The 24,990-nt window shown below is 43.4% G+C and overlaps 2 protein-coding genes and 1 pseudogene across 4 annotated transcripts; all 3 read left to right on the forward strand.

Moving 5' to 3' along the window:
- Positions 1-88: 88 nt before the first annotated feature.
- LOC135563622 (myosin-9) lies at positions 89-2,166 on the forward strand. Its single transcript, XM_065006593.1, has 2 exons — positions 89-292; positions 559-2,166. Exons 1-2 carry the CDS (start codon positions 114-116, stop codon positions 665-667), a joined length of 288 nt encoding a protein of 95 aa, XP_064862665.1. The 5' UTR covers positions 89-113; the 3' UTR covers positions 668-2,166.
- Positions 2,167-2,275: 109 nt separating this feature from the next.
- Positions 2,276-9,801, forward strand: LOC115110595 (mitochondrial glycine transporter B-like). Of its 3 annotated transcripts, none has more exons than XM_065006590.1 (8): positions 2,276-2,646; positions 4,011-4,164; positions 5,898-6,022; positions 6,399-6,483; positions 6,598-6,777; positions 6,915-7,083; positions 7,302-7,468; positions 7,689-9,801. In XM_065006590.1, exons 2-8 carry the CDS (start codon positions 4,030-4,032, stop codon positions 7,809-7,811), a joined length of 984 nt encoding a protein of 327 aa, XP_064862662.1. In that variant the 5' UTR covers positions 2,276-2,646; positions 4,011-4,029; the 3' UTR covers positions 7,812-9,801. The 3 variants fall into 3 exon arrangements, with proteins under 3 accessions (XP_064862662.1, XP_064862664.1, XP_064862663.1); XM_065006592.1 differs by lacking the exon at positions 2,276-2,646 and adding an exon at positions 3,634-3,849; XM_065006591.1 differs by lacking the exon at positions 2,276-2,646 and adding an exon at positions 3,635-3,890.
- Positions 9,802-12,922: 3,121 nt separating this feature from the next.
- LOC115110597 (small ribosomal subunit protein uS2-like) lies at positions 12,923-17,402 on the forward strand (annotated as a pseudogene).
- Positions 17,403-24,990: the final 7,588 nt, after the last annotated feature.

A 24,990-nucleotide genomic window follows, 5' to 3' on the forward strand; every position in this document is an offset into this window, starting at 1 on the left:
TCTTTGTACTTTACATTGTCTTGGAACTCACCCTATCCACCACCTATATGTAGCATCCACCTTGGTACTTGACGCTAATGCGCGTGTGTGTGTGTGTGTGTGTGTGTGTGTGTATGCAGTCGGACAAGCTGAACTCTCGTATGAAGCAGCTGAAGAGGCAGCTTGAGGAGTCTGAGGAGGAGGCCCAGAGAGCCAACGCCAACCGCAGGAAACTGCAAAGGGAGCTGGAGGACGCCACCGAGTCAGCCGATGCCATGAACCGCGAGGTCAGCACCCTCAAGAGCAAGCTCAGGTACGTACACCTCAATCACCCAACCGGACTAAATGCTGACGCACTGAACTCGGTTGTAAATGAAGCAGTCTGTACTAGCACCCTACACTGCATACTTGCATTTACAATGTATGTTTTAATCACATTCCCTCTGCGACATTACTGATCATATATCCACAGAGGGACTTTTTTTGGGGGGGGCCCTCTATGACTCTTCCATGGTATGTGCTGTGCCCCTGTCACGATCTCTCTGCCCTAATCACTGATCTCTACCGTCTCTGTTCCAGGCGTGGGGACCTCCCCTTCACCATGCGCCGCATTGTCAGCCGCGCAGGCATTGAGAGCGACGAGGAGAGCGAGCCCAAGAGCGAGACACCTGAGCCCAAGCCTGAATGAACAGCCACAGTGTTCCCTTCTGTCCATAGGATTGAACTGCAACAGTCGTACAACACACACAAACCCATACATACACCACTTAAAGTAACGCATGCACTTACAGGGGGACACAAACATGATACTGTATGATTTAGAGGCAGTAAATATACTTCACAGCCAAACCTCAGTCTGTCTTTTAATGGGAGACTTGACAATCTATGTACACTTATATTCCATACAAGCCAATACAACAGTACTTCAGACAATCACCATACTGTCATAACTCATACAAATTTGTGGGCCAAATTTATTTTCTCCTGCTTCATTCTCTGGGAAAAAAATAAAAATGAATGATATTTTTGTAAGGAAACATTCCATTAGAAATAGTCTTTTTGGGCTCTTTTTCTAACTGAAGCAAGAACGAACGAAATGAATATAAATAAATGAAGAAGGATTACTCGAAGGGGACCAAAGTAATATCGCAATCTATAGATTTGTATTTTATGCTGTAGTTTTTATAATGGTCAAGTATGAAAGTACTACACGTCTATTATGGCTCTCGCTCGCTCTCACCTCAGTTTATAATGGAGGTTTATGTGCTCAATTGTACCGTATTAATTTAGCTGCAGATAGTACTTAAAACATATGCTTTTGGGCTTAAGAAAACGATACATCTATAGACGCACAAAAAGCACACAGAATTAGAGAAACGCATTAATGTACAAACATTTGATTTGTGCTGAATTGTCTTTTTGCACTGAGATGTGTGACTCTGGATTAGAAATGATAGACCGCTGGTGCATTAAATTGAAGACATTGATAGACGGCAGATGCACCTCAAACAAGAAAATACCAATTCAGAGGAACTGCACGCTCCTATGTATTCATGCCAACACACACTAAAGCCTTACAGTCAAATTCTACTGTTCAAGGTTGTTATTACCTGGATCCACATATTTCTTTACTACTATCAATGTTTCTATTGATGCGCAGGGCGACGGTTACGGGGTGGTGGGGTAGTTTATTACTCACGACACGCTGTATTCTCAGAGCACTGCTTGGTGGGGTATAGGGGTGGTTGAACAGAATAAAGCATGTTGGGATAAGTTGGACGTTACATTTTGCAGCGCCGTGGCCGAACACATCACATGATATCCTGATGGCATCTTTTTACTTTCTCTGACAGATGACTCCCTGTTGATATGCCTGGCCAGGTGTTAATCCCATGTATTTAAGGGATGGGGTGAGGTGGATGAGTGAAGGTGCTTTAGGTCTGGGTGAAGTGACCCCTGCAGGCTGTGCTCAGGGTTGCCTTTTTTGCTCACACTGCTGGGAAGTGAGAGGAATTTGTTATTATTAATGATGGATAACAGACAAAAGATCACTCTCTCTCGCACTTGGAAGCAAAAAAGAAATCTCAATTTTGTACTGTTTATTTTCTCTGCAGCTCTGAAAAAAACGACATCTTGATGAGTTGTGAATTGTTGGTATTGCAATAAATATGGCTTTCTAAACTGCAACCGTTGACTCCTGAGAATTTTTGTATATTAAAGGGGCAATCAGCAGTTACTACTACTAAATATATATTTTTACTTTGCTACATTTATTTTACCTATTGATTCTTAAAGAATATAACTTAAGTTAAAAGTAAATGTAAAGAAACATTTGGCCTCAACATGGTTAAAACTAAAAAGTTATCATGGAGTCCTTGCATTCGTAGCTTTGTCTATGAATTTGAGTGGTTACATTCCTCCAGCCCTCAGCTGTTCACTGACACTGCTGATTGCGGCTTTAAACTGTAAATACACTAGACTATCTGATCTATTGTCCTGTAGTGTTTTTATTTTTTAGCATCGTGATCTCAGACATGACCACAAGAGGACAGTCTTGAATCTGAACAAATCCCAATTGAAATGGTTCCCCAGGACAAACGGCATAATTATGAAGCAAGTCTAAACCGGTTTAAACAGACAATTGGACACAAGGATGGACAGATTTGGGTGAGAACTGAATGTCGTTTTTATATTGTATTAATACAACGGCCTATTGTAAGCTACAATATTTCAACGAATGGCCTTGGCTTGTTAATCACTGTTTAATCAAATAATTACACATGCCTGTTACTATTGATTACGTATTTTGTCCATTCTCCAGTTCAATGCTTTGCCCTATGCATTTATAAATGTGACTTTCTATTCTCATTGTCTTCGGGTTTGGTTCTCATTCTAATTAATTGAAATAGTAGACGTACGATTTTCGGTATAAATGTTTTGTTGGACTGGGAAACGCTTCTGAAAACGGTCTGGTTCATGATTTGGTTTTGTATTAGAGCTTCCTTGTCGTTGATTCTGCTACTTTCAAATTGGAAACTCACAGCTCATGTTTCCAAGTCAGTTTCCTAGTTCCCGACTAGCACGAGAACGAGGCATTAACTCCTAAATTCTTGCTTGGGAATCCTGAGATGCAGATGGTTCCGAAGATCACTATGGGCCTCTGTTTATCATGATTGAAAAGGGTCTAGTGTGAGACCTGTGATAAATGTTGCTCATATTTATTAAAATTAACATAAATATGTTTAACTACCTTGAATATTTGTCGATATGTACATTCGAGGTTGACATGGGAGTGTAAATTAATTCCTGTCGGTCTTTCATGTACTGTCCTGATTCTGCAACAGTTCTATAACCCCGGATCATAATCACTTCTGTCCAGTCCCGTGCTCAAATTTGACTGAATGAGTGTACAACTAGTGATTTAGTGATGTCTGTGTTACATTAACAATAGTCTTTAATTGTATTAATTGTATCCATAAAAAATGTATATCAGGATTTAAGAGTCTGGAGTCTGGACATACTATTAAAAACAGTCCTGGACTTAAAAGCACTTTAACTTATTTTGGCCACCTGTGCCTCAAAGTATTGAGAGCATGATGCTTCAGGGCCCCCCCCCACACAGAGACATACACACACACACACACACAGATGTGCGCACACAAACGCATGAGAAAAATGTGCAACGTGATCAGGGTGTATGTAATGCTAATGTGCTGGGTGGTGATCTTTGATTAGTTAATAAGTAACTGTGTGTCTTAAATGGGAACCATAGTGTGAGTCAGATGATTCCTACATTGGGTTTGTGCTGTGGTGAGTGCCCCAACCCCTCAGTGGATCAGTCAGAGGCAGTGCAGCTCTCCAGTATCTGCTGTAAGGGACACACTGTATCAACATTGCAAAACACCAGTGCTGTAAGTTACAGCCTGTAACATTCTATATCAGTTTTGAAAGGTTATTCTGTCTGTGTTATGTAGTGGGTTGCGCAGCTGAAATGCCCAATCATGACATCTTCTCTGTAATCTCTTGTGCAGGAGCGTTTGGAAAAGTTGAATGGACAGGGGCAGAGTAAGGACTGAGAAAGTGATTCAAAAAGAGGAAAAGACAGAGGATTTTGATCATACAAGGACAACATTATTGGATTGGAATTTATTCTCAACTTTCAAAATAACCATGGAACTGTCTCTGGTGAGTGGGATTTTTTTATAGCTCATTTAGTATTTGATCCATGGTGAAAGTCTGAAGGACAATAATTCTAGAGGAACTTCAGTGACTGTTGTACATGTACTGTGAATAGCTGAGTATGTTTTATTGATGTGGTTTCAGTGGTCTAATGGCTTGGGTTATAATATTTAATATCTCAGTTAAGATTTCACATGCATTTTATGTCAGGCTGTGATTTTGGATCAGGATACCCAGGCCTACGTTCTCAATCCAGCCCCTATGTTAATCACAGTACCATCCTGTGACATCGTTGATTAACCCAGTTGTCCTTACCCCTCCTTTAACCTGCTGGAAGTTTCAGGCCACTTTCATACTATGCACTTTCTCAAGCTGTTCTAGAATATTCAATGTTTTCTGTGTTTACAAGTTCTCTATTGTCCTCTGCCCTGAAGTAGGTCAAACTCCCTGGTGCCACCTTAAATCTTCATAGACATGCCAAACAAGTGAGCAAGGCTTTGCCAAGCCTCCACTGTGCCAACACTGCCATTGGTCAACAAGCACTGTTGGTGGGCTGTTGCCATAGCACCCTCATTAAGAGAGGAGCAGGGACATGTTTAGAAAGTGTGGGGTTCAAGTCCCAGTGAAGGAGTACAGGTTGTCAATGTCACATCACAGTACAGGAACTACCAAGTAATTTACCAGAGCTGTAGACATTGAAATGTACTAGAATTCATGCCCAGTGATAAGGAAATAAATACACAATTACTAGTTCTAGAGCAGCACATACCCTAAGCACATACTCTCTAGAATGTAAACTGTGATAAGTTGTTTTATGGAAGCCAGAACATACAAAAACATGCGCACACACACACTGACATTTACAATGTATGACGCATGGCATTTTACAGAGATGTGCATTCGCTGGAAGCCGAAAGATGAGGGGTAGAGTAGGAGAAGCAGCATTGAGAGGTTGTGTGTGAGAGAGAGTGAAAACATAGGCCAGTGGATTAAGCTGCTTTGTGAAGGGAAACCGAGGAAAGCTTATAGAGAAGTGAAGAGAGGGATGGAGGCTTTTGCCCTGACAACCCACCACAGTTCATAACAGCTTAGCCGGAGAGGGGAAGGAAACGGACAAATGCAGGAAAAACAGGATCAGCCACTAAAAAGTAGCCCGGGGAAGGTAGGGATGTGTACTGTAGGAGGAATGTGTGTGTTTTGTATATTGTGTGTGTGGCGTCTTATTTTTTTGTCTGTAATGACAGCATGTGAAAATTGGAGGGACTGGGTATGGTGTATATGATGCTTTTTCTGCAGCCATCCAGTTCTTTGTTGATTTTTGTGTTGGCAGATTGTTTAGAGAACTAAGCATGCCAATTATAATGCATTATAACACATACCTGATGTAGGGTGACACTTGCAGGGTGGGGAATAGTGTGCGTGTTTATGGGTTGGTGCATCTTAGTTTTTCAATGGAGAGTCCTTTGCCCTTTTGCCTGTTCTCTTTGTGGTCCCATGTTGATTTACACACAATTCTTGAGTCTGAATGTTTGTTTTTACTGCTTGTGTGGATATTTATGTCATGTGAATTACTGTAGCGAGTGTATGTGCATTTGTCCTATTTCCCAGGCTTTCCATCGTAAACAATCATAAGGCCCATCATGCTTTGGGCTCCTACCGAAGAGCACTCTACCGTGACTGGTGTGTGTTCGATGTTATCACTCTCCCTTCCTCCCCTCTCTGCTTGTCTCTCCCTTCAGGCTCACCCGACTCTCAAAGCCTTTATGTGTGGCTCTCTCAGTGGAACATGCTCCACCCTGCTCTTCCAGCCTCTGGACCTGGTCAAGACCCGCCTGCAGACCCTTCACAGCAACATGCAGCCTGGGTGAGTAGCCTTCAGCTGGCTCAGTCAACACCTCTACAGCATAGTCCACACTTCCACATAGTAATCAGGTGAGGTTACGTTTGTAGTAAGTTTTCTGGCTCTAGATTACAGTCTTGTCCTAGACCATGAGACCAACTAGCATTGCATTACTCTATTGACTCGCCTCATTGACTAAGCAATATTGTAATTGTAGATCTGAACATTGAGATTCCAAAGAGTCCTAAAACTAATGCTGGTTCCACATGGCCTGCATGCTAGTACCAACTCAATGTCACGTCAGCTGTTTTGAAATTAAGCGTAGTTGCAAAGTAACTTCTGGGTCGTTTCATAGGACAGTGTGTTAATACGGCTTTCTCTCTCTCTTACGCTCTTTCAGTTCAGCAAGAGTGGGGATGGTGACTGTGTTCTTAAGTGTTGTACGGACAGAGAAGCTCATAGGACTTTGGAAGGGGGTCTCACCAGTATGTTGGCCTCTCTTTATGATCAGTAATATAAACAGAAGCACATCAATTGTGTTGAATATGTGTGTTGAGGATATGACTCTGACAGCATGTCTGCTCTGCTTCCTCCTCCAGTCATTTGTGAGGACCATCCCCGGCGTAGGGATCTACTTCAGCACCTACTACTCTCTGAAGCAGCACTACTTCCTGGAGCAGGGCCCCGGGGCCATGGAGTCTGTGCTGCTGGGAGCTGGGGCCAGGACTGTGGCAGGGGTCTGCATGCTGCCTGTCACTGTCATTAAAACTCGCTTTGAGGTATGTTCAGGTAGAGAGACGGGGGGAGGGGCAGGAAGGAAAAGATAAATACTTTTCTATATACTGTATGATTACAGTGACTACATGAGTAGTGTTTAATGTGTGGGTGTTTACTGTAGTGTCTGTTGTTGTTTCAGAGTGGCAGGTATAACTACGTGAGCGTGGCAGGGGCTTTGCGCAGTGTGTGTCAAACAGAGGGACCCAGAGCTCTGTTCTCAGGGCTGACCGCCACCCTCCTCAGAGATGCTCCCTTCTCAGGCCTCTATGTCATGTTCTACAGCCAGGGCAAGAACACTCTGCCACAGGGTCAGTATCAGAACACCACACAAATGCTCAACACTGGTATTTGTTTCACTAGTGTGCGATCACTTTGAAGTGTCAGTATGGGGACGCCGGTGACATAAACATGGAGCTGTAGTATTGGTTACACTAGAAGCCACATTTGATAACTTTGATGTATCTGTCTCAATGTGAATTGTTTGGTGTGGAGTGGAATTTATAGTGTCTCTGTTTCTTCCTCCCAGAGATAAGCACGTCTCCCTACGCGGCCCTGGCTAACTTCAGCTGTGGGATTCTGGCCGGGGTCCTGGCTTCCCTAGTGACCCAGCCAGCTGACGTGGTCAAAACCCATGTCCAAGTCAGCCCACATCTGTACAGGAGGACTGCAGACGCTGTGCGATACATTTACAATGTAACTATCTCTCTTATTGAATACGGCGTTGTTACTATGCTTAGGGCAATAGCACTGTTATAATATACTGACGTTGTTCGTATGTGGGTCAGGCTAAACTGTTGTCTGTATGTGTTTATATACTGACCTCTAGCCTGCACACAGTGTCACACTATGTAATAAAACATATGGGTTGATGAATAGTAGTTGACATGTGCCGTTCTTTCTCTCTGTCTCTCAGGAGCACGGGTTTCAAGGGTTCTTCCGGGGTGGGGTGCCACGTTCTCTGAGGAGGACCATGATTGCTGCCATGGCATGGACGGTGTATGAACAGCTGATGGCCCGCATGGGGCTCAAGTCCTGAGGAGGGATGACAAAAAGAGGGATGACAAGAAGGGATGACAAGTCCTGAAGAGAGAGAATGAAATGTGGCCCGAGGAAGAAAGTGAAAGTCAAGGACAAACCAGTACAGTGAGGAGTGCCCTGGAAGGCATTGCTGTGTTTGTTTCTTAAGACTGCCTAGTTGTGAGAGTGTGCCAATGGACTTCTTCACTGACATACATTATTCTGCCATAACATTATTAACACATTGCAAAGATATGATACCTCAAGGACTGGTATCCATACTTTGACAGAAAGATGAGGACTAGTAGTTTTATTAAAATGTATGTATATTTGAATAGTTTTGCATTGCGCAATATTGTCTGTCTTCATTGTATTTGAGGCTACACCAAACAATACTTTAATTTATTTATTCTACTGGGCTACTTTCAAAATTCTATATTGCACTATAAGTCATATAATATTGTTGGTCCTTAACCAGCCACTGGACTCCCAGCCACACTGACTGTTTAAGCTACTCCAGGCTTTAGATATATATCCCACTGTAGAATTCTACAATGTCAGGTACAGTTGAAGTCGGAAGTTTACATACACTTATGTTGGAGTCATTAAAACTAGTTTTTCAACCACTCCACACATTTCTTGTTAACAAACTATTGTTTTGGAAAGTCGGTTAGGACATCTACTTTGTGCATGAAACAAGTACTTTTTCCAACAATTGTTTACAGACAGATTATTTTACTTATAATCCACTGTATCACAATTCCAGTGGGCCAAAGTTTTCATACTTGACTGTGCCTTTAAACAGCTTGGAAAATTACAGAAAATTATGTCATGGCTTTAGAAGCTTCTGATAATTTGAGTCAATTGGAGGTGTACCTGTGGATGTATTTCAAGGCCTACCTTCAAACTCGGTGCCTCTTTGCTTGACATCATGGGAAAATCAAAAGAAATCAGCCAAGACCTCTGAAAAAGAAATTGTAGACCACAAGTCTGGTTCATCATTGGGAGTAATTTCCAAACGCCTGAAGGTACCACTTTCATCTGTACAAACAATAGTACACAAGTATAAATACCATGGGACCACGCAGCCGTCATATCCCTCAGGAAGGAGACGCGTTCTCCTAGAGATGAACGTACTTTGGTGCGAAATGTGCAAATCAACCCCAGAACAACAGCAAAGGACCTTGAGAAGATGCTGGAGGAAACGGGTCTAAAAGTATCTATATCCACAGTAAAAACGAGTCCTATATCGACATAACCTGAAAGGCTTTCAGCAAGGAAGAAGCCACTGCTCCAAAACCGCCATAAAAAGCCTGACTATGGTTTGCAGCTGCACATGGGGACAAAGATTGTACTTTTTGGAGAAATGTCGTCTGGTTTCGTGAAACAAAAATAGAACTGTTTGGCCATAATGACCATCGTCATGTTTGGAGGAAAAAGGGGGAGGCTTGCAAGCCGAAGAACAACATCCCAACCGTGAAGCACGGAGGTGGTAAGCATCATGTTGTGGGGGTGCTTTGCTGCAGGAGGGACTGGTTCACTTCACAAAATAGATGGCATTATGAGGCAGGAAAATTATGTGGATATATTGAAGCAGCATCTCAAGACATCAGTCAGGAAGTTAAAGCTTGGTCACAAATGGGTCTTCCAAATGGACAATGACCCCAAACATACGTCCAAAGTTGTGGCAAAATGGCTTAAGGACAAAGTCAAGGTATTGGAGTGGCCATCACAAAGCCCTGACCTCAATCCTATAGAACATTTGTGGGTAGAACTGAAAAAGCATGTGTGAGCAAGGAGGCCTACAAACCTGACTCAGTTACACCAGCTCTGTCAGGAGGAATGGGCCAAAATTCACCCAACTTATTGTGGGAAGCATGTGGGAGGCTGCCCAAACATTTGACCCAAGTTAAACAATTTAAAGGAAATGCTACCAAATACTAATTGGGTGTATGTAAACTTCTGACCCACTAGGAATGTGATGAAAGAAATAAAAGCTGAATAAATCATTCTCTCTACTATTATTCTGACATTTCACATTATTAAAATAAAGTGGTGATCCTAACTGACCGAAGACAGGGAATTTTTACTAGGATTAAATGTCAGGAATTGTGAAAAACTGAGTTTGAATGTATTTGGCTGAAGTGTATGTAAACATCCGACTTCAACTGTACCTGTTTTCCCTGGACTTTAGCACAACTTGTATCTGCTTGTCTTTAAATTGAAGGTAAAGAACAATAATTGCTTAACATACTGATCCTTAGCTGGAAATGCACTTTAACCACATCCTTCATCTAAAATCCTGGAGTGTCTCATGCCGCAGAGAGTCTGTCTGCCTTCCCTTTGTGCCAAACTAATGCCACTGTTCTAAGATATTATTCTGGTAGAGATGTAACATATAATAAGCTTTGCTTGCTGTCCATTTGAGCTGTACAGTTGATTTGCCTTAAAAGGATATTATAATTGTTAATGTTTTCATATTTGATATAATTTATTACTGTTTATTGTAATGGTGAATAATTATGCTGTTGTGTTGAGAACATTTTACATTAAAAAAAAAAAGAAAATGTATAAAATGATAAGAATACAACATGAGTCTGCTAATATTCATTATATAAGGCATTTGCTTTGTGTCTGTCATGCATCCCTTCACACCTCTTCTCCCTTTTCTCTTCCCTTTCTCTCTCTCCACACTGTGAAACAACAGAAAGTGACATGACATTAGTGCCTTGGGGAACCTTTCCACCACTGCAACCCATGTGTCCTCAGAAGGAAATGAAATGACATACTGAATCCTGGCTGAGGCGGTGGGTAGGGGGTCACTGTGAGCGAGACAGGCTGACACGCAGGCAGCTCGGCTTAGTCCAGACACATGTTCCAGCAATGCCCTACTTATATGGCCCATAAATCACATGACAGTTGGTCTCAGAGCATTAATAACTACACCTACAACCCAACATTGCCCTCGTTATTCAAAGAGGTAATATGAAAAGCCCACACAGTACTTGAGAGCAGTGGATGTTTCTAGCACATGGGTCATTCTCAGTTCCAGCATTAGTTCGGCAATACCGAAGGTAGGTTTTATTTTCATTTCACCTTATACACAGCCATTATACCTACCAACAGTAATAGCAGTGCATGATGATAATATGCTTATCACAGAGCTGTCAGACAAGACTGGGAGAAGGGGGCAGGGTTGTGACATCAAAGGGATAGTTAATGATAAGGAGAGTGAAAGGCAAGAGTCAATCAAAAGTAAGGCATTAGGCTATACTGATCTAAACCAGTTTGCTTCTTGGCTATGTCTGTATTTGATTATTTTTTTAATCTAGAAACCTTGTTGTACAATTAAACCATGTTATTAGTTAAGTATGAGTCATATTTAATTGTTTGTGCATTACATGTCTAACACATTATGTAAAACAAACACCTATTGGAAACTTGTGCAACTTTGTGGTTATTTTTTTTATCTTAATGACATGACACTCAGTTCGAACCCAATCAGCTAATCTCATTGGAAACCTCAAGGACTGCAGTGATAGCATGTGTCACAGTGGCCTTTGCTTTCAAAATGAGATAGGGAACACTGACATATGAAGTGAGTTTGACACAGATTAGGAGTTTATTGAGGTCGTAGATGATGTATGTGTGTAAACTTTCTGTGGGGAATACACAGTATTAGGCAAGACTGCCTTGTCTTGTGCACCAGACGCATTGGAATAGTCTACAATCCATGCTTCATCTAGATATGTTAGTGCCACTGAATGGAATAGTCTATAATCCATGCTTCATCTAGATATGTTAGTGCCACTGAATGGAATAGTCTATAATCCATGCTTCATCTAGATATGTTAGTGCCACTGAATGGAATAGTCTATAATCCATGCTTCATCTAGATATGTTAGTGCCACTGAATGGAATAGTCTATAATCCATGCTTCATCTAGATATGTTAGTGCCACTGAATGGAATAGTCTATAATCCATGCTTCATCTAGATATGTTAGTGCCACTGAATGGAATAGTCTACAATCCATGCTTCATCTAGATATGTTAGTGCCACTGAATGGAATAGTCTATAATCCATGCTTCATCTAGATATGTTAGTGCCACTGAATGGAATAGTCTATAATCCATGCTTCATCTAGATATGTTAGTGCCACTGAATGGAATAGTCTACAGTCCATGCTTCATCTAGATATGTTAGTGCCACTGAATGGAATAGTCTATAATCCATGCTTCATCTAGATATGTTAGTGCCTCTGAATGAATTTAAAATATTGATGGGAGACTCTGTTACGGAGGAGTGTAAATGCTTTTTTTTAGACTAGATCGTATTGTATTGTTGTATGTTTTAATTATGTAATGTATTGATTGTTGCTGCCTTCTTGGCCAGGTTTTCATTGACAAAAAGACTGGGTCTCAGTGGGCTTTCCTGGTTAAATACAGGTTAAATCAAATCAAATAAATAGATGCATGCAAATATATTAAGATTGAGCCACTGGATGGACTTTGAGAACACCCCAGTCTACATATTAACTTAATTATCATTTTTTTTTAAGTGGCCTATTCAACAAGTCATAAAAGTTTGTTATTTTTATTCACTCAGTCACATAACCCCACTTCCCGCAATAACATGTCATACCCTCCACCTGTAATTACCCCATGACCTTGACATTGGTCAAAACATTGCAATGATTTTTTCCCAGCACCCAACCCAAGAGGTCCAAGCCATCTTGTCTAGCACCCATTCTATCTTTGTATCTGAGACAAGTTGGCATTTTTGCAATGTATCTTCTCTTATGAAAAAAAAGCATTTTAAAACATTTTGCAAAATCACTATGTACATATTGTGATACCTTCACCAGGAACTCCGTATCTCTAGCAAATAAAGTTGCAACACAGGCCACTCTAACCGAGAAGTCAACGTCTCCCCATTGTCTTAATATGGTCTTTCCATCGCATTGTCTTAATATGGGCTCCTCGTCCGACCTCTAGTTACCGGTTTCACCCAAAACATACGCTACTACTCTGTGCTGCTGGTGCGCTGGAGTGTTTGCGCCATCTAGGGAATGAAATATCCAAGTAGACAGTTATAGTTCCAGTCAGCGAAACAACCAATCATGTGCTTTGAAACTTGAGTATATATGTGGCGTAATTTCCTCTTGTCTTCCTCTTTGACGCCGCGTGTTACAGGTTTCGGGTTGTTTCGTGGTGCGTTGTAAGTTATATTTCACGCTTTTTAATGTCAAACGTCACTTAAATTGACGAAGTAATCAGTGACTATGTGCAGAATATCTTACATTAGTCTATCTAGACGTTTGAATTTGAAGGCTTTATATGACTTGAAAGCTAACTAACATGTCGAGTAGACATGCCTGATATGCTGTGTAACGCACTGTCCTGCCGAGTACACTAGCCAGGCCATTTTATTCTAGGCAATAGGCCCCTCGCGCTTAAGCGCAACGCGTAGATGGCCCTATCAGCTACAATGTCTGGGCCTGGAATAATTGTTGAATACTTTATAAAAAAAAATGCACTTTTGACTCTTAGTCATTTTTCTTTTTTTTCGTACTCAAGGCAGGGAAAGTGGTCAAGATGTCCGGAAATCTGATGTCCTTCAAATGAAGGAGGATGTGCTGAAGTTCCTAGCTGCAGTAACTCATCTGGGAGGAACTAACATGGACTTTCAGATGGAGCACTACACCTACAAGAGGAAGAGGGAGTTTTTGGCAGTCCTTAATGCCCAAAACACTCAGTGGAACAAAACTACTTGTAGTGTTATAAGGCAGTGGTCAACCCACCCAGGTTGAGGAGGGGTACTGTTAATGCAGGCTGCTGTTCTGGCACAAGCATGCCTGATTTGATTTCTGTTTAGCACTTTGTGACATTGGATGATGTATAAAGGGCTTCATAAATACATTTGATATTCAAGGTCTTGATGAATAGTTGAAATGGATGTCTGTTTCAATGCTGTAAAAAAAATGTTTCTGTCCCCTTCAGCTCACAGAACTAGAGTTGGTTATTGATTCTTTCTCTCACTAGATGGAGCACATTTGGGCAGGGTAAACTGGACACAGATCTGGGTGTACTGACTGCCCCTTGTCCTCAGGTGTGTACATTATCAACATGAGGAATACCAGGGAGAAGCTACTGCTGGCAGCCCGTGCCATTGTTGCCGTGGAGAACCCAGCTGACGTCTGCGTCATCTCCTCCAGGAACACTGGACAGGTACAGCTTCAGCTGGCAGTGTAGTGGACACGGTGAATAATGAGTGTAACTGGATACTTGCCGTGTGTGTTTACCAATCAATTAGACATGTTTCTGTATAGATGTGACTGCATGTGTGCACACAAAGCCTTGCACTGATGTCGGTGTGCAGGTGTCCAAAGTTTGCTAGAGGGATTGGGCCCAGGTTATTGTTAACAAATCAAATAAGTTTCATGTGCGCCGAATACAACCGGTGTACCTTACAGTGAAATGCTTACTTAGAGGCCCAAACCAACTGTACAATTTTTAAGTTAAAAAAAATAGGTGAACAATGGATAGGTTAAGGAAATTTAAAAAACTGTGAATAATAACAGTAGCGAGGCTATATACAGACACAGGTTAGTCGGGGTAATTGCGGTAGTATGTACATGTAGGTATGGTTAGTGACAGCATATTAACTCAGCAAAAATATAAATGTCCTCTGTCACCTGTGTTTATTTTCATCAAACTTAATGTGTAAATATTTGTATGAACATAAGATTCAACAACTCAGACATAAACTGAACAAGTTCCACAGACATGTGACTAACAGAAATGGAATAATGTGTCCCTGAAAGGGGGAGGGGGTCAAAAGTAAGTCAGTATCTGGTGTGGCCACCAGCTACATTAAGTACTGCAGTGCATCTCCTCATGGACTGCACCAGATTTTCCAGTTCTTGCTGTGAGATGTTACCCCAGTCTTCACCAAGGCACCTGCAAGTTCCCGGACATTTCTGGGCCCTCAACCTCAGATCCAACAGGTCCCAGACGTGCTCAATTGGATTGAGATCCGGGCTCTTCGCTGGCCATGGCAGAACACTGACATTGCTGTCTTGCAGGAAATCACACACAGAACGAGCAGTATGGCTGGTGGCATTGTCATGCTGGATGTCATGTCAGGATTCGAGGTCGACCGATTATGATTTTTCAACGCCGTTACCGATTATTGGAGGACCAAAAAAAGCCAATACTGATTAATCGACCGATTTTAAAAAAAATAAATAAAAAAATATATATACATACAATTACAACAATACTGAATGAACACTTATTTTAACTTAATAAAAATCCATTTAACCTCATAATAACATGTTAAATAATGCAAAAACAAAAGTGTTGAAGTAAAAGTGCAATATGTGCCATGTAAAAAAGCTAACGTTTGATTGAGGTCCTTGCTCAGAACATATGAAAGTTGGTGGTTCCTTTTAACATGAGACTTCAATATAGTTTGACAAACTGTAAAAGTGGGGTTGTTGGGTGGGGGGACATAATGCAGATAGTCCGGGTAGCCAATGTGCAGGGGCGCCGGTTAGTCGGGGTAATTGAGATAGTATGGTTAAAGTGACTATGCATATATGATAAACAGAGTAGCCACAGTGTAAAAAAGGGGGGTGGGTCACCTGTTCAGGAGTCTTATGGCTTGGGGGTAAAAAGCTGAAGCCTTTTTGTCCTAGACTTGGTGCTCCGGTACCACTTGCCATGCAGTAGTAGAGAGCAGTCTGACTGGGGTGGGTGGGGTCTTTGACAAGTTTTAGGGTCTTCCTCTGACACCACCTGGTATAGAGGTCTTGGATGGCAGGAAGCTTGGTTCCAATGATGTACTGGGCCTTCCGCACTACACTCTGTAGTGCCTTGCGGTCGAAGGCCGAGCAGTTACTGTACCAGGCAGTGATGCAACGCTCTCAATGTAACATCGGTTGGGCTTCCGAACAATGATTTTCGTTTGATAGTGGCCTGGGCCACATCAGTTCTGCATGCAGTCTAGTGCCACTTGCCTTTAGATTCCAAGGGCAGTGATGGGTGTTACACATGCTGTCTGCAGCTAGGTCGCTAATAGCCTTTCATATACATTTTTGTAGAGAGCTGTGCTGAAGTTTGCCTCGGCCACTGGTGCCACGGTCGTTTCACCCCCGGAACCTTCACTAATCCGATCCAGTCTGCCTTCAGGGAGCCCCGCCTCCTAATCGTAACAGACCCTCGTGCCAACCACCAGCCCCTGACTGAAGCCTCTTAAGTCAACATCCCCACCATTGCCCTGTGCAACATTGACTCCCCACTCAGATATGTCGACATCGCCATCCCCTGCAACAAGGTTAGACTGCTTTGCCCTCATACACTTAACACCTACGTGAGTTTACTGGTTGTTTGTCTTGCACACCGTTAGAGCCCGGCGCAGTCCTGTCAGTGCGGTGCTGGGTGTAGGATGTGTGCTACAGAAACGCAGTGCCTCTTTTCTCCCCTTGCTCCATCTGTGTGTAAGAGGGAGGGGAATTTGGTAAAGGCCTTGCTACATGTTTCTGTAAAAGACAGGTGTTCTAGTCTCATTGGTGTAGTTGGTCATGGTCTGATCTGTGCTCCAGGGTCACCACTCTGGGTCTGATGTGGTGGATGCTGTCCAGGGAGGTGCTGAGGATGAGGGGCACCATCTCCAGGGAGCACCCATGGGAGGTCATGCCTTATCTCTAATTCTACAGGGACCCTGAGGAGGTAAGAAGCAGGCCTTTTAGACACCTACTTACACCATTATACACCAAATTTACTGGTAGGACAAGCTTACCTTCTCAACCGTAATGGCTCTTGCATGTTCTGTTTGCCTTGTCAGCCTGCCGCTCATTGTTTTACCTGTCAGATTGAGAAGGAGGAACAGGCTGAGTCTGAGAAAGCTGTTGGAAAGGAGTTCCAGAGAGAGTGGACTGCTCCAGCAGCTGAGTTCACCCAGCCTGAGGTGGCTGACTGGTCTGAGGGAATGGCTGTGCCCTCTGTCCCCATCTAGCAGTTCTCTGCAGGTAAGGAAAGTGGTGTGGTTTCTGGTTCCACTATGCTGAGACTTGGTTTTAGTTTCTTGACTGGTGCACTTGGCACCATTTTCTAAATCTAATTTTGAGTTAGATGTAAATGACTCTTGGTACTTCAGGACCTATCAAATGTGTTTGTCTGAAAGGTGTCATGCTTAATTGTAATCCTAATTTAGTTTCTGCTTGACTTTCAGCTGCTGCTCCTGCCAAGCCAACTGCTGAGGGGTTCACTGGTGAGCGTTGTGAGCGTAACATCAGCCTCCCTTTAATTGATGGACCATAATTGTCATCAGTCGGGTTGATTGTTTAACCTACTCAAATAAACTGAAATGTATGATTGTTGGTCATGTATTTGCACCTCTTCAATGTCTTCTCTCTTGCAGATGACTGGAGTTCCCAGCCAGCCACTGAGGATTGGTCAGCTGCCCTTACTGCCCAGGTCTCTGAATGGGGTGGGGAGACTGCTGCTTTGTCCTATGTAATAGTGGCCTGATTAACAGTACAATAAGTAGCTTTTTTGTTATTCTGCCCTGCAAGCTTTCAGAAATTAAAACTTACTGAAACACCATTTTACCAGTTGTCTATGATTTGTCTAGAAATAATATCTCAATGTTTGTGATTGTACTATTCAGGAATGTATCTTTTTCTCAGACAACTGTAGACAAATGTAATTTCCATCATGTCATTAGACATCAATTTTAGTTTCAAATTAAATAATATAATTGAACACTACATCTGTACATGAACTTATATGTATTAAGTGGTTTTTAAGGTTTTCATAAGTCCACATGATGCCTGAATGTATGACCTTGTGATAGCTGAAACCATAAATGAAAAATAAGATATTTCCGCCGAACATTTGAACTTTGATTTCCCGATCTAAAACAAATCGTACTCAATGTACATCATATGGGTGAGGTGGAGATGACGTGTATATACCATTTTTAAAAATCAACCGTTAAACATAAGACACAAGTTAGACTCTAAAAGTAGCCAGTGCTCAAGGAAGTAGGCCAGTGTTTTTGAAAGATGGGCTTAGCTTGCAGAGGGTGATGCAGAATCACTGATGTGAATTGCCTGGATTTCATTGAAATTACACGGGTAGTTCAAGTCAATATGCACAAACTCTTTCTGCAGTTTTGTCTTTACATTCTCTGGAGTATTGGTGTCAAATGTTGTACTCGTGTTACCCCAACTTCTCTTTTCATTCCTTTGGAGAAGTCCTCCAGTAGTCTGTAGTGCCACCTTTTATTTTACTGTCAAATGTACAGGGACCTCAATGTTTCCCTTTGTCTTTTCTCTCCAGCTTTGTTTTTCCACTCGAACCACCATGTCTTCTCACCAGCATCAAATGCATATGTTTTAAGCTCTTTTGGTTGGCAAAGGGAGCACTCCACATGCGCTCTTCGGGTTCTCACAGCACAAAAACAAGCTGCAGTGGATCACTATTGTAGTTTTTCACCATGAACTGGAGGTCGGTGTGGGTTTTTCCAGAGGCATGTGTCCCTATCATGGACTTGACGTGACAACCCAAAAGGAAGTATTTTGCAGAATTCATAGGACATCTTAATCTCTGAATATTCCCTCTTAAAGGGGAAGGTTCTGAATTGTGCCGTTCAAGAAGCACTTCTGCTGGTTTGCCTTCCTCTTTCCATGTTGCTCTACTGTTGTCCCGTTCACAGAATCCAGTGATTTTCTCTTCTGTGGCTGTTCTAATTCTGTTACATGGCTTTTTCCTGGAGTATTGAAGACTTGTTGGCCTGTTCATTTGCCCTCATTGCTTTTGCTGAAAATCCAAATTCTCTGCAGCTTTGACCAGGCCATACTTTTTCAGGATGTTGCTTCAGCTTTCAGTAAAGCTTTATCAAGTTTGACCTTTGTCATTCAAAAATCTGAGTGACCTCTTCCAAATTTTTCCTTCTAGCAACTATTTGACCTCTCATTCCTGTTGCAGACGATGAGGTATCAGGGTGTGCATCAGGGGCAGGTAAGTATGGGGCATGTATATTGCCCTCTAGCTGCAAGTCATCTGGTGACTAAGGCAGGTCTCCATTGCATTTACATTTACATTTAAGTCATTTAGCAGACGCTCTTATCCAGAGCGACTTACAAATTGGTGCATTCACCTTATGACATCCAGTGGAACAGCCACTTTACAATAGTGCATCTAAATCTTTTAAGGGGGGTGAGAAGGATTACTTTATCCTATCCTAGGTATTCCTTAAAGAGGTGGGGTTTCAGGTGTCTCCGGAAGGTGGTGATTGACTCCGCTGTCCTGGCGTCGTGAGGGAGTTTGTTCCACCATTGGGGGGCCAGAGCAGCGAACAGTTTTGACTGGGCTGAGCGGGAACTGTACTTCCTCAGTGGTAGGGAGGCGAGCAGGCCAGAGGTGGATGAACGCAGTGCCCTTGTTTGGGTGTAGGGCCTGATCAGAGCCTGGAGGTACTGAGGTGCCGTTCCCTCACAGCTCCGTAGGCAAGCACCATGGTCTTGTAGCGGATGCGAGCTTCAACTGGAAGCCAGTGGAGAGAGCGGAGGAGCGGGGTGACGTGAGAGAACTTGGGAAGGTTGAACACCAGACGGGCTGCGGCGTTCTGGATGAGTTGTAGGGGTTTAATGGCACAGGCAGGGAGCCCAGCCAACAGCGAGTTGCAGTAATCCAGACGGGAGATGACAAGTGCCTGGATTAGGACCTGCGCTTCCTGTGTGAGGCAGGGTCGTACTCTGCGGATGTTGTAGAGCATGAACCTACAGGAACGGGCCACCGCCTTGATGTTAGTTGAGAACGACAGGGTGTTGTCCAGGATCACGCCAAGGTTCTTAGCGCTCTGGGAGGAGGACACAATGGAGTTGTCAACCGTGATGGCGAGATCATGGAACGGGCAGTCCTTCCCGGGAGGAAGAGCAGCTCCGTCTTGCCGAGGTTCAGCTTGAGGTGGTGATCCGTCATCCACACTGATATGTCTGCCAGAGATGCGATTCCCACCTGGTCATCAGAAGGGGAAAGGAGAAGATTAATTGTGTGTCGTCTGCATAGCAATGATAGGAGAGACCATGTGAGGTTATGACAGAGCCAAGTGACTTGGTGTATAGCGAGAATAGGAGAGGGCCTAGAACAGAGCCCTGGGGGACACCAGTGGTGAGAGCACGTGGTGAGGAGACAGATTCTCGCCACGCCACCTGGTAGGAGCGACCTGTCAGGTAGGACGCAATCAAGCGTGGGCTGCGCCGGAGATGCCCAACTCGGAGAGGGTGGAGAGGAGGATCTGATGGTTCACAGTATCGAAGGCAGCCGATAGGTCTAGAAGGATGAGAGCAGAGGAGAGAGAGTTAGCTTTAGCAGTGCGGAGCGCCTCCGTGATACAGAGAAGAGCAGTCTCAGTTGAATGACTAGTCTTGAAACCTGACTGATTTGGATCAAGAAGGTCATTCTGAGAGAGATAGCGGGAGAGCTGGCCAAGGACGGCACGTTCAAGAGTTTTGGAGAGAAAAGAAAGAAGGGATACTGGTCTGTAGTTGTTGACATCGGAGGGATCGAGTGTAGGTTTTTCAGAAGGGGTGCAACTCTCGCTCTCTTGAAGACGGAAGGGACGTAGCCAGCGGTCAGGGATGAGTTTGATGAGCGAGGTGAGGTAAGGGAGAAGGTCTCCGGAAATGGTCTGGAGAAGAGAGGAGGGGATAGGGTCAAGCGGGCAGGTTGTTGGGCGGCCGGCCGTCACAAGACGCAAGATTTCATCTGGAGAGAGAGGGAGAAAGAGGTCAGAGCACAGGGTAGGGCAGTGTGAGCAGAACCAGCGGTGTCGTTTGACTTAGCAAGCGAGGATCGGATGTCGTCGACCTTCTTTTCAAAATGGTTGACGAAGTCATCTGCAGAGAGGAGGAGGGGGGGAGGAGGATTCAGGAGGGAGGAGAAGGTGGCAAAGAGCTTCCTAGGGTTAGAGGCAGATGCTTGGAATTTAGAGTGGTAGAAAGTGGCTTTAGCAGCAGAGACAGAAGAGGAAAATGTAGAGAGGAGGGAGTGAAAGGATGCCAGGTCCGTAGGGAGGCGAGTTTTCCTCCATTTCCGCTCGGCTGCGCGGGAGCCCTGTTCTGTGAGCTCGCAATGAGTCGTCGAGCCACGGAGCGGGAGGAGGACCGAGCCGGCCTGGAGGATAGGGGACATAGAGAGTCAAAGGATGCAGAAAGGGAGGAGAGGAGGGTTGAGGAGGCAGAATCAGGAGATAGGTTGGAGAAGGTTTGAGCAGAGGGAAGAGATGATAGGATGGAAGAGGAGAGAGTAGCGGGGAGAGAGAGCGAAGGTTGGGACGGCGCGATACCATCCGAGTAGGGGCAGTGTGGGAAGTGTTGGATGAGAGCGAGAGGGAAAAGGATACAAGGTAGTGGTCGGAGACTTGGAGGGGAGTTGCAATGAGGTTAGTGGAAGAACAGCATCTAGTAAAGATGAGGTCGAGCGTATTGCCTGCCTTGTGAGTAGGGGGAAGGTGAGAGGGTGAGGTCAAAAGAGGAGAGGAGTGGAAAGAAGGAGGCAGAGAGGAAAGAGTCAAAGGTAGACGTGGGGAGGTTAAAGTCGCCCAGAACTGTGAGAGGTGAGCCGTCCTCAGGAAAGGAGCTTATCAAGGCATCAAGCTCATTGATGAACTCTCTGAGGGAACCTGGAGGGCGATAAATGATAAGGATGTTAAGCTTGAAAGGGCTGGTAACTGTGACAGCATGGAATTCAAAGGAGGCGATAGACAGATGGGTAAGGGAGAAAGAATGACCACTTGGGAGAGATGAGGATCCCGGTGCCACCACCCCGCTGACCAGAAGCTCTCGGGGTGTGCGAGAACACGTGGGCGGACGAAGAGAGCAGTAGGAGTAGCAGTGTTATCTGTGGTGATCCATGTTTCCGTCAGTGCCAAGAAGTCGAGGGACTGGAGGGAGGCATAGGCTGAGATGAACTCTGCCTTGTTGGCCGCAGATCGGCAGTTCCAGAGGCTACCGGAGACCTGGAACTCCACGTGGGTCGTGCGCGCTGGGACCACCAGATTAGGGTGGCGCGGCCACGCGGTGTGGAAGCGTTTGTATGGTCTGTGCAGAGAGGAGAGAACAGGGATAGACAGACACATAGTTGACAGGCTACAGAAGAGGCTACGCTAATGCAAAGGAGATTGGAATGACAAGTGGACTACACGTCTCGAATGTTCAGAAAGTTAAGCTTACGTAGCAAGAATCTTATTGACTAAAATGATTAAAATGATACAGTACTGCTGAAGTAGGCTAGCTGGCAGTGGCTGCGTTGTTGACTTTGTAGGCTAGCTGGCAGTGGCTGCGTTGTTGACACTACACTAATCAAGTCGTTCCGTTGAGTGTAATAGTTTCTACAGTGCTGCTATTCGGGGGCTAGCTGGCTAGCTAGCAGTGTTGATTACGTTACGTTGCGTTAAAAGAACGACAATAGCTGGCTAGCTAACCTAGACAATCGCTCTAGACTACACAATTATCTTTGATACAAAGACGGCTATGTAGCTAGCTATGTAGCTAGCTACGATCAAACAAATCAAACCGTTGTACTGTAATGAAATGAAATGAAAATGTGATACTACCTGTGGAGCGAGCGGAATCGACCGGGTTGTTGAGTGCGGAAGTTCTATTCGGTAGACGTTGGCTAGCTGTTGGCTAGCTAGCAGTGTCTCCTACGTTAAGGACGACAAATAGCTGGCTAGCTAACCTCGGTAAATTAAGATAATCACTCTAAGACTACACACTCTAAACTACACAATTATCTTGGATACGAAGACAGCAAAGACAACTATGTAGCTAGCTAACACTACACTAATCAAGTCGTTCAGTTGAGTGTAATAGTTTCTACAGTGCTGCTATTCGGTAGACGGTGGACGTTTGCTAGCTGGCTAGCTGCTGGGCAGATAGCAGTGTAGACTACGTTAGGACGACGAAATACGATAATTACGCAATTATCTTTGATACAAAGACGGCTATGTAGCTAGCTAAGAAGAAATTGCTAAGATTAGACAAATCAAACCGTTGTACTATAATGAAATGTAATGAAATGTAATGAAAAGTTATACTACCTGCGGACCGAAGTGCGGATGCGACCGCCAACCCCGACTGAAATGCGACTTGTCTTCAACATCTGCTATTCTGTTGGTTGCATTTCCATTGCGTTCTCTTGCCGCTTTGTTTTAAGCTCAGATTTCCCTTTCAGCATCTCCCTGTATTTTTGCAGATGTTCCTGGTATTGTATAGGATCTTTTAATTTTGTTTCTATGGCTGTCTGTTTCATGTGGCATCTTCCTAAAAACAAAGGAATTACAAGTTTTCAACTTTTGCACACCTTGGAGCATTTTCTAGATTAAATTAATTTGAAACATGATTTAAAGCCTAAAGTAAAAAATTAAACTACCATGTTTGGTCATTTCCACCAGTTACAGTGCCTTAAAGTATTCATCCCCCTTGGTGTTTTTTCCTAAATGGTTACATTATAACCTGTAATTTAAATGGATTTTTATTTGGATTTCATGTAATGGACATACACCAAATAGTCCAAATTTGTGAAATGAAAGTCCATTTAAAAAAAGTAAAGAGAATTTGTGCGTGCACATGTATTTACCCCCTTTGCTATGAGGCCCCTAAATAAGATCTGGTGCAACCAATTACCTTCAGAAGTCACATAATTAGTTAGATTGCACACAGGTGGACTTTATCTATGCCCCAGAGTCTGCAAAACCACTAAGGGGCACCATGAAGACCAAGGAGCTCTGCAAACAGCTAAGGGACAAAGTTGTGGAGAAGTACAGATCATGGTTGGGTTAAAAAAATATCCTGAACTTTCAACATCCCATGGAGCACCATTAAATCCATTATTTATTTTTTTTAAATGGAAAGAATATGGCACCACAAACCTGCCAAGAGACCACCAAAACACACAGACCAGGCAAGAAGGATATTAATCAGAGGCAACAAAGAGACTAAAGATGACCCTAAAGGAGCTGCAAAGCTCCACAGAGGAGATTGGAGTATCTGACCATAGGACAACTTTAAGCCGTACGCTCCACAGAACTAGGATTTACAGATGAGTGGCCAGAAAAGACATTGCTTAAGAAAAATAAGCAAACATGTTTGGTGTTCGCCAAAAGGCATGTGGGGAAACTCAAAAAACATATGGAAGATACTAAAATTGAGCTTTTTGGCAATCAAGGAAACGCTATGTCTGGCGCAAACCCAACACCTCTCATCACCCCGAGAACACCATCACCACAGTGAAGCGTGGTGGTAGTATCATGCTGTGGGGATGTTTTTCATCGGCAGGGACTGGGAAACTGGTCAGAATTGAAGGAATGATGGATGGCGCTAAATACAGGGAAATTCTTGAGGGGAAACCTGTTTCAGAGGTTCACCTTCCAGCAGAACAATGACCCTGAGCATACTGCTAAAGCAACACTCAAGTGGTTTAAGGTGAAACATTGAAATGTCTTGGAATGGCCAAGTCAAAGCCCAGACCTCAATCCAATTGACAATCTGTGGTATGATTTAAAGATAGCTGTACACCAGCGGAACCCATCCAACTTGAAGGAGCTGGACCTGTTTTGCCTTGAAGAATGGGCATCAATCCCAGTGGCTAGATGTGCCAAGCTTATTGAGACACCCCAAGTGACTTGCAGCTGTAATTTCTGCAAAAGGTGGTCTCTACAAAGTATTGACTTTGGGGGAGGGTGAATAGTGATGCATGCTCAAGTTTTCTGTTTTTGTCTTATTTCTTGTTTTTTTCACAAACAAATATCAAATGAAATCAAATGATACAAACTTATTTTTAATTCCAGGTTGTAAGGCAACAAAATAGGAAAAATGCCAAGGTGGGTGAATACTTTCGCAAGCCATTGTAAGTTTGTGATGGAAATGACTGGGATGGAAATGACACTTCTAAAGTTTTTGGAGAAAAATGACAGACTGCTTAGCATGCTTTGGCTAGTATTATCTAGCATATAGTTTACACTAAGCACAAAATAAATACAAAAAATCCTAATTCTACCACAAATTAAATAAATTATGGCCTGTTTGGAAATGACTGATAATAAAAAATATTCTCTACACCAGCAATATTTACCTTGAGTTTTCTTCAACTTCTGGACAGCACACCTGGAACAACTGTCCACTGC

Source organism: Oncorhynchus nerka, linkage group LG21 (assembly GCF_034236695.1).
Source record: "Oncorhynchus nerka isolate Pitt River linkage group LG21, Oner_Uvic_2.0, whole genome shotgun sequence".
In the NCBI taxonomy this organism is placed as follows: domain Eukaryota; kingdom Metazoa; phylum Chordata; class Actinopteri; order Salmoniformes; family Salmonidae; genus Oncorhynchus; species Oncorhynchus nerka.